At 37.4% G+C, this 16,640-nt stretch overlaps 1 protein-coding gene across 2 annotated transcripts in view; it reads left to right on the forward strand.

Moving 5' to 3' along the window:
* Positions 1–16,640, forward strand: part of PPP3CA (protein phosphatase 3 catalytic subunit alpha) — a 320,114-nt gene that overhangs the window by 278,434 nt on the left and 25,040 nt on the right. For both annotated transcript variants that reach the window (XM_052641688.1, XM_052641690.1), the window contains exons 9-10: positions 11,108–11,233; positions 14,111–14,185. In XM_052641688.1, coding sequence (XP_052497648.1) covers positions 11,108–11,233; positions 14,111–14,185 — 201 coding nt within the window. The remainder of the gene's footprint in view (positions 1–11,107; positions 11,234–14,110; positions 14,186–16,640) is intronic.

Consider the following 16,640-nt stretch of genomic DNA (forward strand, 5'->3'; position numbering starts at 1 on the left):
ATTTTGATTGGTTTTCAGAGAAATCACTTCTCTGAGATAAATGGATGAAACTAACCACAGAAAGATTTCAATAGAATGGCCCCTTTACACTGCCTTATATAACCAAGACTTCAATATGCGGAACTGATCTGTGTTGTGATATCCTATACCTATAGCAATAGTAATAACTAATAATATTGAACATATACCATTGCCAGACAGTTATCTACATTTCCATGAATAAATTCATTTAATCTTTCAATGATTCTATGAACTACACTATAATTTTGAGTTCATTGATGAGAAACTGGGACACAAAGGAGTTACATACTTTTGCCAAGGTTCTTACAAGCTGTTCGGGGATTAGCACTGAGACTGAAATTCAGCAGTCTGACTCTAGGGCCCACAAGTTAACCTCCTTCTGTGCTCTTGTGCATCAGCTTTGTTATGTGAAAGCTTTCCGGGCAGTGTTTGCCCTGATCCTCTATTCAGCTTTCAGCTTATTGTGTTTAGGTGACTGACTATTCTTCAATAAGAAAGGAAAAGCTTTTGAAATGAAGAGTCATTTGTTACTACTTTAAAATTGCATGAGTGTTATACATCCAAGTATATACTTTATTAAAAGAATAAAGTTAGAGTATCTTTTATACTATTCTGAAATAAATAATCTCTCCCTTGAAAAGATATCCTCCCCACCCCCACCCCCCCCACAAAAGCACTCATGCTTTTGCTTTTGTTTGACTCTGCAGTGAAAGTGTCATTGCTGGAGGCCACTTTCTAAATAGATTAGTTTTAGTCCAGTAGTCACCTTGCTTACATTTAAACATTTAATTAATGGGAAGTGAAAGTGAAGGTGTTAGTGTGTTTGACTCTTTGCGACCCCATGGGCTGTAGCCCGCCAGGCTCCTCTGTCCATGTGGTGGAATAGAAAATCAAGATTTAAAATTTAGGAACTACTCTCACTATATATTTTAACTAAATTAAGCTACATATAATCTATATATCTTTGCTCTAACGAATGACCTGGATTTCTTAACCAGCACCACTACAGGATTGTTCATTTCAGCAGTTTTCAACAAAATAAGTCTAGGCTTCCCTGGTAAAAAATCTGCCTGCAGTATGGGAGACCTGGGTTCGATCCCTGGGTCAGGAAGATCCCTTGGAGAAAGAACTGGCAACCCACTCCAGTATTCTTGCCTGGAGAATCCCATGGACAGAGGAGCCTGACAGACTACAGTCCATGGGGTTGCAAAGAGTCAGACACAACTGAGCAACTAACACACACATAACGAAGTATGATGTGGCAGTGGGTGAGGTAAGGCTCGCTTTCGGCCACCCGACGAGAAGAGCTGACTCACTGGAAAAGACCCTGGAAAGCTGGGAAGTATTGAAGGCAAAAGGAGCAGAGGGCGGCAGAGGATAAGATGGTTAGATAGCATCACCAGTGGACTCACTGGACGTGCACTTGAGCAGACTCTGGGAGGAAGTCGTGAAGGACGGGAGCCTGGCGTGTTGCAGTTCATGGGGGGTCACAAAGAGCTGGACGTGACTTAGTGACTGAATAACAACCCTCACTTTTCCCGAAGTTCCGCCCGTAGAATCAGTGCTCTGTGAACCCTTATCCGGGGATGCAGACAGGCCCTCCAGCGAAGCTGAGTCCTCGGTCCAGACACACTGTCAGTGCTCTGCTCTCGCTTGCGCAGGACCCATTAAGCCTCGCACCTTCAGGGGTTGCATTCGTTTTCTCACAGATGGTTCCAAGATTCTTAACCTGAACTAAAACCAACTTCTCTAGAAGTCTAATTGTCAATAAGGCATTTAACAGGAGGACGAACGGGAGCCATATATATGTAACAAAGACATAAGTCAATGGATTATCACTTCCTTTTCATTATCTAGAGGTTCTAGACCTTCAAGAGAATCAGTGACTTACTTCCACGAATAAAGTAGATGACAAAAAAATAAAATAGTAGATATCAAGTATATGGGCTTAATATTAACTCAGTTCCAAGGAGTTAATATTAACTAGTCGCCAAGCAACTAGTTGCTTGAAGAAGGAAATGGCAGCCCACTCCAGTGTTCTTGGCTGGAGAATCCCAGGGACAGGGGAGCCTCATGGGCTGCCGTCTATGGGGTCGCAAAGAGTCGGACACAACTGAAGCAACTTAGCAGTAGCAGCAGTTGCCAAGCACCCTAGAACCATTGCAAGCTACAGGGTGGAAGAGTGTTCTATAATCGCATGTGGATATAGAAACAGATACAGATAAGATACAGGTACTAGTTTTCAAAGTACATCCCACCAAGGTACACTTAAACCCTTGTTATATATTTGGAGTGGGTATCAACAATAAGAGCAAGGAGAAGGGGGTGACAGAGGATGAGATGGTTGGATGGCATCATCAATTCAATGCACATGAGTTTGAGCAAAATCCGGGAGATAGTCAAGGACGGGGAAGGCTGGTGGGCTGCAGTCCATGGGGTTGCAAGGAGTCAGACACAGCTGAGCAACTGAAAAATAACAACAGTGGACACAGTGTTTCGTATATCCATGCCATCTCCTTCAATAGTTTAAAGCTTCAGCGAAATCTCCCTCATTTAGTCAGGGTTGATTAAGTCATGTTTTAGCATTGTAGTAGTATAGATTAGAACTTAAAGGAATGTTTTCAGTTCAGACTGATAGGGAAATCAAAACTGCTGATGACTCCTTCTTATTGATGTAGCAAAAAATATTTAACAGTAGCCATTCAAATTCTCTTGATGAAATTGTAATGGTAGAAATGATTCACAGTGTTTGACTGGACTTGAGCTAATTCCAAGGATCAATTTTTGGCTCAAATTCTCTGGACCCTAATATAATGATGTAACACATGAGGTAAGAATTGTAAAATGGCAAAATTATTAAAAATAGATAGCCATTCTCTCCTCCAGGAATTTAAAACTGAGTCGTGGTACTTTACATTTTTCAGGTGCCAAAGACTTTATCTGATTGTATATATTATGAATAGTAACATATATGTTATTAATATTTTATTTGATTTTCATACTCTAAATATGACAGAACAGCTCATAATTATAGGCTTTCCTGGTGGCTCAGGTGGTAAAAAAATTCTGCCTGCAATTCAGGAGACTTGGGTTTGATCCCTGGTTTGGGAAGATCCCCCTGGAGAAGGACATGGCAACCCACTCCAATATTCTTGCCTGGAGAATCCCCATGGACAGAGGAGCCTGGTGGGCGAGAGTCCATGAGGTCACAGAGAGTTGGCCAGGACTCAGCGACTAAGCACGCAGCATGGTGCAACTCAAATAAATAATGAGAAAGATTTGCTCACGTTCACATGGTTACTGTGCGATAGAGACAGTATTATTTCTACTCTTATCTAGTTTAGACTCTTACAGTTTTGAAACAGAATTCAGCCTCTGAAGTGGCATATTACTTTTTCCCAAAATTCTTTCAAGCATCCTTCAGACTTCAATTCATATGTGGTTGGTTATATTTTTAATATCCTGTTTTAAAATTTTTCTCTATTTTTTCTTTCTTCACCTATCTTCCTTCTTTCTTTCCTTCTTCTTTTTCTCAGTCTTGTCCTTTTCTCTCTCTCTCTTCCCTTAAACTTTTACTGCAACCAACACTATTGAACGTTAACCATGTGCCAGGTATGGTACAAAGCACAATAAAAGAAAACAAAAGAGATCTGTGCCCTCTTCATCCCTTCTGTCATCTACCTTCCACTTACTTTACTCAAAACGTTGTGTTTGAATAATACTTGATTCACAATTTGCCAGTGCAGTGTTAAGAAGGAAAACGCATAACACACATACAGTCATTCAGTGACACACAGACATAATCATAAGATTGGCTCAGACAATTTCACAAATACAGCTAGTACAGTCACCTGCCTTTGTGTAAGATAATATCATCTGCATTTTCTGTAGGAGACTGTGACAAAGCAAAAGAAGGTGTTCGAGGTGCCGTGAAAGAGGCATGTACAGGGTTAAGAGGAAGAATAAGGGTTAGACGCAGGCATAAAAGAGTTACATATACAGAAACACATGTGTACAAAATCATTAGCTCTTAGCTTCAAGATAATTACATATACCTACTATTTGTATCCAGGAATACTAAAATATTTCAGGTTGGTGAAATTCAGTCACTATGTGGAAGTCACTAAGCATTGCCTGTGAGATGTGCTATCTTAAGTATTGAATTGAGTGATTTGAGCATTAAATTTCTCAAAAAACACACACTGAAGATTATTATTATGACAAAATTACCTACAAATTGAAGACTTGAAGTCCATCTTAAGAAATGACTTGAATACTTACTTTTACCTGAACTTATGAGCCATAGAGTAAGGGTGAGTTATAAGAACAGCCCTTGCTCACCAAATATAACAACCCTCATGAACTAGTAAATTTCCTTTGACCTAAGTCATGCCTTTTACCTGGCTTACTAATAATAAAAAAGGAATCATTTTAAAACAAAATCCATCAGGCAAGTACAGGACATGGAGAAGGGAAAAAAAAGGAGAACAAGAGTTAGAAATCAGATTTCTACATGGAAAGAATCAAGAGAGATTGTGTTCATGGATGCTATAACATGTAGTATGATAACTATGCATTTATGTAAATGTACATATATGTCTTCCCAAATTTTTAAATTAAAATTGTCCCCCACCCAAAAATAATCTTTATGGGAAAAAATATATTTGAAAAAGCATACCAGCATAATCTTAAAACACCACCAAAGGACATTTTGAGTACATAGTCCTACCTCAAAAATTTTATCCATCAAGCTATCATGCCTCCTTCTGTGATGGTAGGACTTTGCCAAAAGAACACACGGATGCTAGTTTTTTTACTAGGGTGTCTGCGGGTAGGAGAGTTGAAAGGAAAAAACATCCTGGGACTATTATGCCTGGTTTTTTCTTGCTATTTCTGGTTCTGGATGTCTTACAGTGATTCTGAAGTGCCCTCATTTGCTTTCCTCTCATCTTTCTTTCCTTTCTGTCCTTCCGTCCTATCTTTTGAAGAGGGCAGTACACGGTCAATTAAAATTAAAGAGATGAAAAATGTTAGCAGAAGGATCAAAAGAATAAACTTCATCATTCCTCTTCTGGTGGGCTCTTCTCTTCTCTGCTATTGAACAACCCTGCTAGTAGTGTTGAGAATGCTTGAGGTTTGTTGCGACTATTACAGTTACTAACCTGAAGGCCTTCAGAAAAGGAGCTCTATGTTTCTCTTGAAATCCTCTTGGACTGCGTTGGGCCCATGATTTGGTGAGCTAGTCAGATGCATCTTGTCAGCAATATTCTGCTCGTCTTCAGTTGCCCCTTGTGTCCCACTCTTTGAGACCGCATGGACTGCAGCACTCTCCTGGAGCAAACTCACACCCACTGAGTCAGTGACGCCATCCAACCATCTCATCCTCTGTTGCCCGCTTCTCCTCCTGCCTTCAATCTTTCCCAGCATCAGGGTCTTTTCCAATGAGTCAGCTTTTCACCTCTAGTGGCTAAAGTGTTGTAGCCTCAGCTTCAGCATCAGTCCTTCCAATGAATATTCAGGGTTGATTTCCTTTAGGATTGACTACTTTGATCTTGAAGTCCAAGGGACTCTCAAGAGTCTTCCTTATCACCACAGTCAAATATTTAGATAACTTCTCTTAAACTAGAAGCTCTCTTTTGACCTTATGTTTTTGTCATTTACTGCCCTATCATCAGCCTCCCTGGTGATGGCAATTGTAAAGAAGATGCTGAGAAATGTTACCAAGTTTGTGTGAAATACTAGATTTTGTGTCTCATCAATATTTCAATTTTCAAGTAAGAGAGACCCCTTTACAGATTTGGATTTGGTCTAGCAAGTTAGTGCATGGTTTGATAGAGAAAAGACTGAATTAAAATCTAGATGCTGTTCCTCAGGTTTCACTATATTAGAGGGCCTTGTTATATCACTAGGTATGATAGAGGTCCAGTGCCCCTTCCTATTCCCAAGTGGGAGCAGTCTCCTTATTGCTGGTTTTATATCTATCTTCTGCATAAGCAAGATGGGACCAGTTAATTGGATAGCTTTGCTGCCATAATTTTGGTATCAGAAAAAGAACTGGCAGTCAGGTCTCCAGATCCAAACAGATTAATACTCTTTGTCTCATACCAGATTTCTTCTGACTGTTCTTCACACCTGCATGTGCAATGGAAGAGCATTTGTTGCCGTGCTTTCTGGTCTGTTCTGAATTATGGTCGGTAACCTAAGGCCCGTATGTGTGTCATCTCCTGTCCCCTGGCCTCTAATACAGTTGTTAAAGGACACGAGGTCATGTATAATTGCCAGCGGAATAAAGGAGGCCCTTGATGATAGACTTCATTCTTTTTCCCTCCCTCTATTTCTCAGACAAGATCTCAGGAGGTGATCTCAAGTGATTCTTGAAATACAACCGTTTGTATTATTTATGTGGCCGGTGGAGATAAATGTCTTTCAAGTACTCCAGAGGAGAGCATCCTGTTAGGGCTCCAGTTGAGCTTCGTAATTCCAGTGACAGAGGCTGGCGGCAGGGGCGGAGGATGTGGGAGGTGGAAGATGAAATGTTAACTGTGAATTTCGTGACTGGATATTTGGGACTGTTCTGGTTCAAATTTTTTTATATATTTTTGTGATATATATATTATACAAAAAAAATCAAAATTCATCAGTTATTAATGTACAATTATTCAAGAAGTATATTTGCATGAGTATTTTATGTGGCTGAAGAAGAGAATACATATTGCTGCATTTGCATATTTAAATGAAAGCTATTTTTTTTAATATATTGAAAATTAAGGGAAAAGGTTCTATTAATGGCTTTTAGAATTACTGAGAACATTCATCAGTCTTTGCATTTATGCTGAGATCTTCGTTCCAAAAGTCTGTTAACATTATTCAGATCTGAAAGAGGTTGTGTAAATTATCTGGATAAACCCAAGTAGTAAAAAGTGAGGTAACAGACACAGAGACATTAAGTGTTTTGGGGTCTTGTGAGTAATTCATGACAGCATTCATCTTTCAGTTTGGGCGCCTGGGCTTCCAGTCCAATGCTCCCTTTTTAAAAAAAGGAATGAACATGGAGGGAGAATCTGTGTCCAACACTTGGTAGACCTGGAATGATTTATGCAGTTAGGGTGAGATAATTGTGAAATACTGAAAAGATGAGGGACTTCAGATTCAAAACCAAACTGAGGTTTGCTGCTTCTCATGTGTGACCTTGGACAAATAACCTCTCTGCTTATTTTGAAAATGTAAGTAAGAACCACTTTTTTGAGAGATATTGTGAAGGTATTTGATTATTAAACACCAAATATAGTGCCTGGTATAGAGCAGATGGGCTTTCCAGGTGGCAGTAGTGATACAGAACCCACCAGCCAGTGCAGGAGACGTAAGAGACACGGGTTCAATCCCTGGGTCAGGAAGATCCCCTGGAGGAGGGCATAGCAACCGACTCCAGTATTCTTGCCTGGAGAATCCCATGGACAGTGACGCCTGGTGGGCTACAGTCCATGGGGTCACAGTGAGTCAGACACGACTGAAATGACCAAGCCTGAGCACAGGAACACATAGAGCAGATGCTTAGAAAATGTAGCGTGTATTAAATGGTATTATTTCTGTTGCTAATAAACAAAAATAAAATCTGTAAACAGAATCTGCATTATCAGTAGGCACGCAGATAAATTGTGTTGAGCAGTGTCAAATGAATAAATGCTTTGTGTCACCAGCAACAGAACTTCCGCTTTATCTATTGGACAAGCTTTATCCACACTAGTGAATGTGCATCCTATTTCATTTTTCTCAAACGTGTATTTTGGCAAAAAGCTAAAACATCTTTAATTTTGAACATCATATTCAAAGTTAAATTAGTATAATAGCTTGGACTGGAATTCAAATATTGATCACTTAGAAGAGACAGAGGGATGTTAGAAAGAAGATGGATTTGGTGTCAGTAAAAGCTGAGTTTGAATTGGGAGTGAAATCTTCTAGTTCCTTGTTGCATGATCCTGAGACAGTTATTTTACTTCTCAACCTCAGATCCTTAGTCTATAGCAAGAGGGCAGTCACATCTGTTTCTCAGATTTGTAATGAGGACTAAATGACTTATTATCGAAAGCCTCCCTTTTCTCCTGGGTACTCTCGGTTATAACACTTACTTATTTCTTCCTGCTGCACCACCCTAAGCTAATAAAAAGTGGGGAAAACTTAGAGAAGAAATTAGTCTTCAAAAAGACAACTTAGAACCTTAAAAGATTCTTTTGAAGATGGGAAAATCCATTCCTGCTAAGAATATGCAGTATTTAACAATAGTATAAATACCATTTCCATGAAGCTGGTGCTCAGAGACCAGGTAGCTAAGCTGAAAGGACTTCACCTTTCTCATCTAGCAAAGGCAATGTTGTCATTTGCCATGATTTTTTCATTTTGCATGTTTTTAATACTGTGTGAATGTATCCTTAGGCCAAATGACATATCAAATCAATGATAGGATAATGAAAGAATGAGTTTACAGAAGTGTATGGAGGATTCAGTATTCTATAGGAAAGACAGTAACTCAGTGTTGATTATACCATCTGTAATTCTTGTCCCCAAACCATCTGTGATTCTGTTCTCTGGAATTGGGTTAGTCAGCCTGAAATATGATTCAAAGAAAAAAACCTCACTGTTATCAAGTATGATTTTTGTTAAGAGTAAGCTGCTGAAAACATCCACTTATTATTCAGGTGCAGTATGATGTATGTAGTATGCAAAGCACAGAAAACTATACATTCTTCTCATACTCTGCACTGATCATCCCCAGCAAAATTATATTAGTTTTGAGCCGCACTTGAACAGTCGCATTGCTGGTGTGACAAACATCCAGAATAGGATGTGCAGGTTGAGGGAAAGGTCAAAGGGATTAGGAGGAATTTTCTTGAAAAAGATGATGGGGGAAATATCAAGATATGTCCTTAGCTTTTGAGCGTCTATGCTAAGAAGATGGTGTGTGAAATGTTGTTGTTCATTCACTGAGTCATATCCGACCCTTTGTAACTCCAAGGACTGCAGCACGCCAGGCTCCTCTGTCCTCCACTATCTCCCAGAGTTTATTTTAGATTCATGTCCATTGAGTTGGTGATGCTTTCTAACCATCTCATACTCTGTTGCCTCCTTCTCCTGTTGCCCTCAACCTTTCCCAGCATCAGGGTAGTGTCCTGTGAATAGGCTTTTCGCATCAGGTGGCCAAAATACCAGAGCTTCAGCTTCAGCTTCAGCATCAGTCCTTCCAATGAATATTCAGGGTTGATTTCGTTTAGGATTGACTGGTTTGATCTCCTTGCAGTCCAAGGGGCTCTGAAGAGTCTTCTCCAGTAACACAATTCAAAAGTATCAATTCTTCAGCACTCAAACATAAACACTATTAAGTCTGCTGAAGGGTACTTTTCCTTACAGACATAGGGAGACATTGGGCATATACATATATACATAGAATACCTGTATTTAAATTAAATAATAAATGCAAATAGAGCTATAAGTCAAGGGCTTTGGGAATTCAGAAGAAAGACACTCGTCAGAAGAAATCAGAGAAGATTTCAAAGAGGCGATAGTGTTTGAGCTGGGCACCAATGTATGGGAAGAATTTGGAAATTCAGAGGTTCTGAGAAAACATTCGAAGTGAAATAAAAATGTGGAGCTATGAAAACAATGTATGTTAAAGGTGTCATCAAGTAAGAAGAAAAGATGTTAGTGCAGACATTGATGCAAAAGCTCAAACCTAGCAAACTTACAGTAATTTTTCAAAAAAAAGAGATTTTTAAGGCCTATGTTTATGCATAGGAATCACATGCTATAACTAATCTTTCCCATGTAAAATCAGCCTAAAAATTTAAAAGTAGTAAGAATTAATTTTTCTATATTTTAAACCCCCAGACAAAGCCATAAAAACTCATTTGACATCATCTAGGATCTGTTCAGTAATTTCCACTAAGATAATGCTAATCATGGGCTTCCTAAGTGGCTCTACAGTAAAGAATCCACCTGCAATGCAGCAGCCGCAGAAGACGCTGGTTCAAATCCTGGGTCAGGAAGATCCCCTGGAAGAGGGAATGGCAACCCACTCCAGAATTCATGCCTAGAGAATCCCAGGAACAGAGAAGCCTAGCAGGCTATAGTCCATAGCGTTGCAAAGGTTTGGACACAACTGAAGTGACTTAGCACGCACACACCCATGCTAATCGTGCCGTCATAGAAGGTCTGCAGTATGAGAGTTTTGTTCTTAATGTTTAAAGAAACAGAAGTGTACTTGTTCTGTATTTTCTCAGAAGGGAGGACTAAGATCAGTAAGTAGTAAAGCTTTTGCTTCATTGAAAGTATTCACAGAGACCTGCTCACGCTGTGTCCTGATTGCTATAGATGAAATTCTGAACCTGGTTAGAAGGGAGATCAGCTGTGCTCTTAGCATCTCTTCAACCATAACATTCCATATGAGTTATCAGTCCAGCCTACAGACACCAGACAAACCAGAGTAAAGCAAGTAGATTTATTTTCCTATTCTTTGTGGATGGTGCTTCCTTCTCAGAAGTCAAGGGTGGAGTCAGATACCAGCATATTATTTAAGGCAGAATTCAATCCAAACATTTTACTTTATTAAGTCAAGATTGCAGTCTAGTTTAAATTGTTTGTCCAACTGTTGTGAGTTCTACTGGGAAAAAAAAAAGTGTGGTTTAAAAGCAGTAGAAATAAATTCTGTTCAGATATTTGAGATTATTAAATTATATTGTACTAACTTACCTATGCCACTTTTATTTGTCTCATCAAATATTAAATAAGACTAAAATATTCTTGGCTGCAAAAAAACTTGATCTAATTCCTGGTGTTTGATTAACTATTTTTTATATATATTTGCCAAATTATAATGAATTTTCATATATAGCATTCATATATTTTGCAATTATATATCACACTGAGTGAAGATTAAATCCATAACTAGTATAAACATTCATGACAGATGAAGCTATTTGCCTTGATATTTTGGAGCTTAAGTCAATTAGTTGAATTTTCTTGATCAACTCAAGTCATGTGTAGAAGCAGAAATACATGCTTGTGAATCTAATTTCCTTCTTTTTGTTTTTTTCAGCTGCAGTATTGAAGTATGAGAACAATGTCATGAATATCAGGCAATTCAACTGTTCTCCTCATCCATACTGGCTTCCAAATTTCATGGATGTTTTCACCTGGTCCCTGCCATTTGTTGGGGAAAAAGGTGTGTTGTGGAATCCTGGGATGTTCTTTTTTTTTCTTTTTCTTTAGATATATTTAAAACAAATTATTTTACAGTGTTGCATTGGTTTATGTTATAACAATGCAAATCAGCCATTATTATACATACATCCCCTCCCTTCCTAGCCTCCCTCCTCTCCCCTCATCCCATCCCTCCAGGTCATCACAGGGCACTAGACGGGGCTGTCTCTGCTACACACCAACTTCTCACCAGCTATCCAGGTGTAAACCTGGTAGTGTATATATGTTGATGTTACATAAAATGATACGAGAAGGAAGGAGAAAACGTGTGGCTCTTTTACCATGAAATATTCAGAAAGAGAAACCCTTTGGTCTAACCAATAAAACTCACAAGCTGCACCATAGGAGCAGTGATTTGAAAGTGTGTCATTGTACATATTATTAACATGTAATGGATGGAATTAAGGGGGAAATAAAAGAAATGAGAACTATTAGGATAATTTACATAATCTTACTAGAATAATCCAACTAAAAAAAAGTAACAGATTCATAATTTTGACTGGCTTCAAGCTATAATGGCTACCTTCTCTTCTTACCCCTTTGTATTATAATTCAAAAGTTCTATTTTATTTTACAAACTACCAGTCAAAAGGTTGAGATAACCATGCTTTCTTCACATTTCTGATGTTAATAATAATCATTGTATGAAAGTGATTAATGTTTACAATATTTTGAAACACAGCATGTACAATAACAAAAATATATATATAATGATGGCTTGACAGTAAAGAATCCACCTGCAATGTAGGAGACATGGGTTGGATCCCTGGGTTGGGAAGATCCCCCGGAGGAGGAAATGGTGACCCACTCCAGTATTCTTGCCTGAAAAATCCTGTGGACAGAGGAGCCTGCCACCATGGGTGGCAAAGAGTTGGACACAACTGAGCAACTGAGTGATGATAAATATTATGACCATTAGATGAGATTCATATTTTAAAAGTTGTTTATTAGCATGCTCCAGTTTTTCAGAACAATTGGTCTTTTCTTTCTTTCCTTCAGTCTCCCTTTATCTGTTTTTTATGTTTTGACCTAAACTGCAACAAAAATTTTGAGGAAAAGCCTGTACCCACTGAACTTGAGTTTCCCATTCAGGAAACATGATGGTGATAGTCTGGATAATTCCTCAGGCAGTCTTGAGCATCACAGAGAAAGGGAATAGACATTGTAATAAACATAAGAGCTTGCATATGTTTTAGAAAAATAATGGCCTATAGGGGAATTTTAGAGAAAAGCTGTACATTTTTCTGAAACATTTGTATATTTATATTCATACATATATGTAATATATTAATATTAATATATATAATATTTATTTTCCTACAATCCTTGTTTATTTTTTTAACTATCCTTTGATGATTAAACCCAAGAAGTTATGAATTGTCATCAAAGAAGTCTTCCCCTTCAACACCAAAACAAGTCAAAAGTAAATTTTAAGAGTCAGTACATTTTAATTTTAATAGATAAATGTTCCCGGTACTCAGAGAAGGCAATGGCAACCCATTCCACTACTCTTGCCTGGAAAATCCCATGGACCGAGGAGCCTGGTGGGCTGCAGTCCATGGGGTCGCTGAGGGTCGTACATGACTGAGTGACTTCACTTTCACTTTTCGCTTTCATGCATTGGAGAAGGAAATGGCAACCCACTCCAGTGTTCTTGGCTGGAGAATCCCAGGGATGGGGGAGCCTCGTGGGCTGCCGTCTATGGGATCGCACAGAGTCGGACATGACTGAAGTGACTTAGCAGCAGTTAGCAGTTCCCAGTACTACTCCATGTCACCACTTCCTTGCACCCATCAGATCACAGAATGGACAGAAAAGCACTGAGAATCCTGACAGCTATCCTTGAACACCCTTCACGTGGGTTGTTTCCATTAATTATTCAGATTTTTTGATCTGTGACAAAAGAATATAGCAATATATATGTGTACATAACTGACTTTTTGATAATGAAACTGAAGCTCTGGGTTAATGTTGGCCCCACTGAAGTTTCACCCTTTAACATATATATTTAATGCTAGAAGAACATTGATTTTAAAAATGAACTCTTGAAGAAATACTGGACAAGCTTCTTTTCACACTCATGATAGAACCCAACCTAACTTTTAAAAATGTTCAATGCAAATAACATGTAACTTAGTATAAAGTGTTGCAGTACTAATTTCTGTGTATAATGCTTTTATATAACCCTCTTTTAATCTATTTACTCAAGTGAATTTCTTATCAGTCTTATCTAAGCTTCATTTGTAAAACCTTTTTGAAAATGAAATTTAATGATATATATATATCAACACATTAATTTTTTAAATCATTACTCTCAAAGCTATCTCAAATATATTAGTTCATCAATTATCAGTTTTTCTTAAACATAAACCACATTTCTATCACTAAACTGAGTTCTCTGGGGGACTAAAAATTAAAAAGAGATCCAGCATTCACTTGGTCCCTGTGAACCTAATGTTTGTAACCTTGTCTAAATCTAACAGCCTTGCTGTACAAATAAATAAAAATTAAAAAACATTTTCTCCTTCATGGATGTATACTATATTCACATCCACATTTTTCTTTGGTCCACTGTCTATTGATTGATACCTGGTCAATGTTTCCATTAGATTTCATAGGCATGAGCTGATAATTTTAAGAATATAAAGTCTACATAGAAACACAAAGCCTGATATCTTTTATGATCTGAATTTTATAAAAACTATTATGCAGGAAATTCCATCTTCAATAGAGGTAAGGATATTACTGCCAAGCCTGCTCATTCACAGTGCTAGAGTAATAATTAATATTGCAGGAAATTATTTAGACTATTTTTTCTTTCTTCCCTTTGTCTCCTCAGTGACTGAGATGCTGGTAAATGTCCTCAACATCTGCTCAGACGATGAACTGGGGTCAGAAGAAGATGGATTTGATGGTAAGAGCCTGGACCTTTGAGCTAATTCAGTTTCCTAGGTAGTTATTGGCATCTTACAGGTAACCCTAAGAGTAAATTTCTAAGATTTAGATTATGTGTAAATAATGTACTGTTGAGAATGAACAATGTTATGATATTTTATAGTTGCCTTGAAGAAATATAAGAAACAAAATCCATGAGAGAATTTTCCGATCACCTTGCAAACGTAGTTGAAGCAGTAAAGTACTTTAATAACCATCTCTCAGTATCTCACATTGCTAAGTCACTTTTTTGGCTCTTTTAGTGAAATTGTTCCTGTCAGTTATTCAAATTTTGATGTCTATGATAAAAGATAACTTCCACATTAACATATTGATATTTGTGTCAACTTAATATCTGTTCATATCTGTAATAATTAAATACATTATTAGGGTTTTTTATTATTGTTTTTTTTAAATACTATTTGGTATTTGGTTACCTTCAGAGAGTACACTTTTCTATAAAAGACAAAGATTCCTGATGTGGATAGAGAGAAAAATTACTCTGGCTCTTACAAAAGGGCCCTAAAAGGGATGGTAGTATACAAAAATGTAGTTGGAAGAGGAAAGTACAAGAGCAAAGTTCACTTCCATAAATGTTTAATATGTGACTACTCTGCACAGGGCACTCAGGATTCCAAAATGCATTAAAGACTTAAGAAGTTGCAGTCTGATTAGAGAGACTGATGTGTAAACAGAAAATATCAATAAAATAAGACATTATCAAATAAAAGGGGATGGTAGCAGTGGAAACGAGATATTGTGACAAGTTTAAATTGATACAATTTTTTACCTTTTAGAACAGTACATGTGTAAAATGAAGCAAGATGTAGCCTTTTCTGAAAGTTACTGTCTGAACAGCATGATTTAATATTTATTTGAGCTTAATACAAATCACATCTAATTTGTATTAGAATACCTAACTCTTTGCAGAATACCTAACTCTTTGCAGAAAACCTAACTCTTTAGGCAAAAATAAAATGAAAGTGTCCGTTCACTCCCATACATACAGTCTATATACTTAGGTAAATTTAAAGGGTACAATTATTTCTACCATCTCAAGGTTTTTCTACTTCCTGTAACTTCTCTTGTCTTCATTACTTGTCTCCACGTTACTATTCTTTAGTCATATATCACATTGCAAGGGAATGTACAATACAGGGAAGACAAGAATTCTTTTTAAACTTTTACTAGGTTAGAATGAGCTAAAAAAATAGTTTGTAAGAACTTTCTTAAGTAAACAAATTGATACATTTTAAAATATTCAGAAAACCAGTGGATGTTCTGTGCTTTATCCAGATTCTAGCTGTTTCATATGTTAAAGCCACAGTTTGCCTTTGTTAACTTTTCCAGGTATAGTTAGATGGTTATATACCATATATAACTATCTATATATAGTTAGATAGTTATAATACCATCTAAGAGATATTAAATCTTCCTAATGGAAGGTTAGAAAGATATTCTTTTTCCCTCAAGAGAGAATACTAACCTGATGGAATTTAAATCTTAAAAGTCAACAAGCATTTTGTAATAGGTACCTTTCACTATGTTTCTGTAATTCCTCAGAAATGAAGATTAAGTAGCATTCATACAGAGGTGTTCCTCCGTTAACAAATCTCTGTTTTAGCGAGGTTTATTGACCAATAATTATTAAATATGTAGCACATGGTATGAAATAAGTAGCCCTGCATATGATTGTAATTATATGTTAATTCACTCATTCAGTAAAAATATATTGAGCACCTACTATGTGCTGCCAGATCCTAAAGCCAAAAGTACCTGCACATTTCAACAGTGCTGGTGTTACCTGCACAGTTGAGTATCACCAAGACTGCCTCAGTGTTTATTTCACTTTAGTGAGTTCCTTTACCCACTTGCTCAGTCACTTAATGAAAGGATGCATTTTGGAACTTCTCTGCTTTAAAATAATTAGTTCTAATCAATGTGCTGTGCTCATCAGCAGTTGCTTTTAAACCTGTTCATGCCAATGATAGAAGCGCATGTCCTTTCAGGGCACTTGGAAGAATTCTTTTCTTTCTAAGCAGACCAGTGAACTGTTAAACTACCATGTTTGAATCTTAGGTCATTTCTGCAGAGAAACAGCTCCAACTTCTAAATGCTCATATCTCATAAATTTGCTGTCTAAGGAAGAAAAAGGAAAACAGAAGTAAAGTTTTCATTACAAATGTGTTTAACTTAGGGTAGTATACATTTCAGAGTAAATCATCAGAAATGTTCTTTAGTGCTTTATTTACCACGACACAGAAATTATGGATTTCCTCAGAGCTACTCAGAGAACAACTTGAGAATCTTCCCAGAACTGTTTAACTCTTTTGGGGACAATAGTTTATTGAGAACATATCTTGTAGTTTTTTTTTTTTTTTTTTTTCTCCTCTCTTTTTGTATGATGTTATTTTCAACCTGAGGATCAAGGTTCC

Source organism: Budorcas taxicolor, chromosome 6 (genome assembly GCF_023091745.1).
Source record: "Budorcas taxicolor isolate Tak-1 chromosome 6, Takin1.1, whole genome shotgun sequence".
NCBI classification, from domain to species: domain Eukaryota; kingdom Metazoa; phylum Chordata; class Mammalia; order Artiodactyla; family Bovidae; genus Budorcas; species Budorcas taxicolor.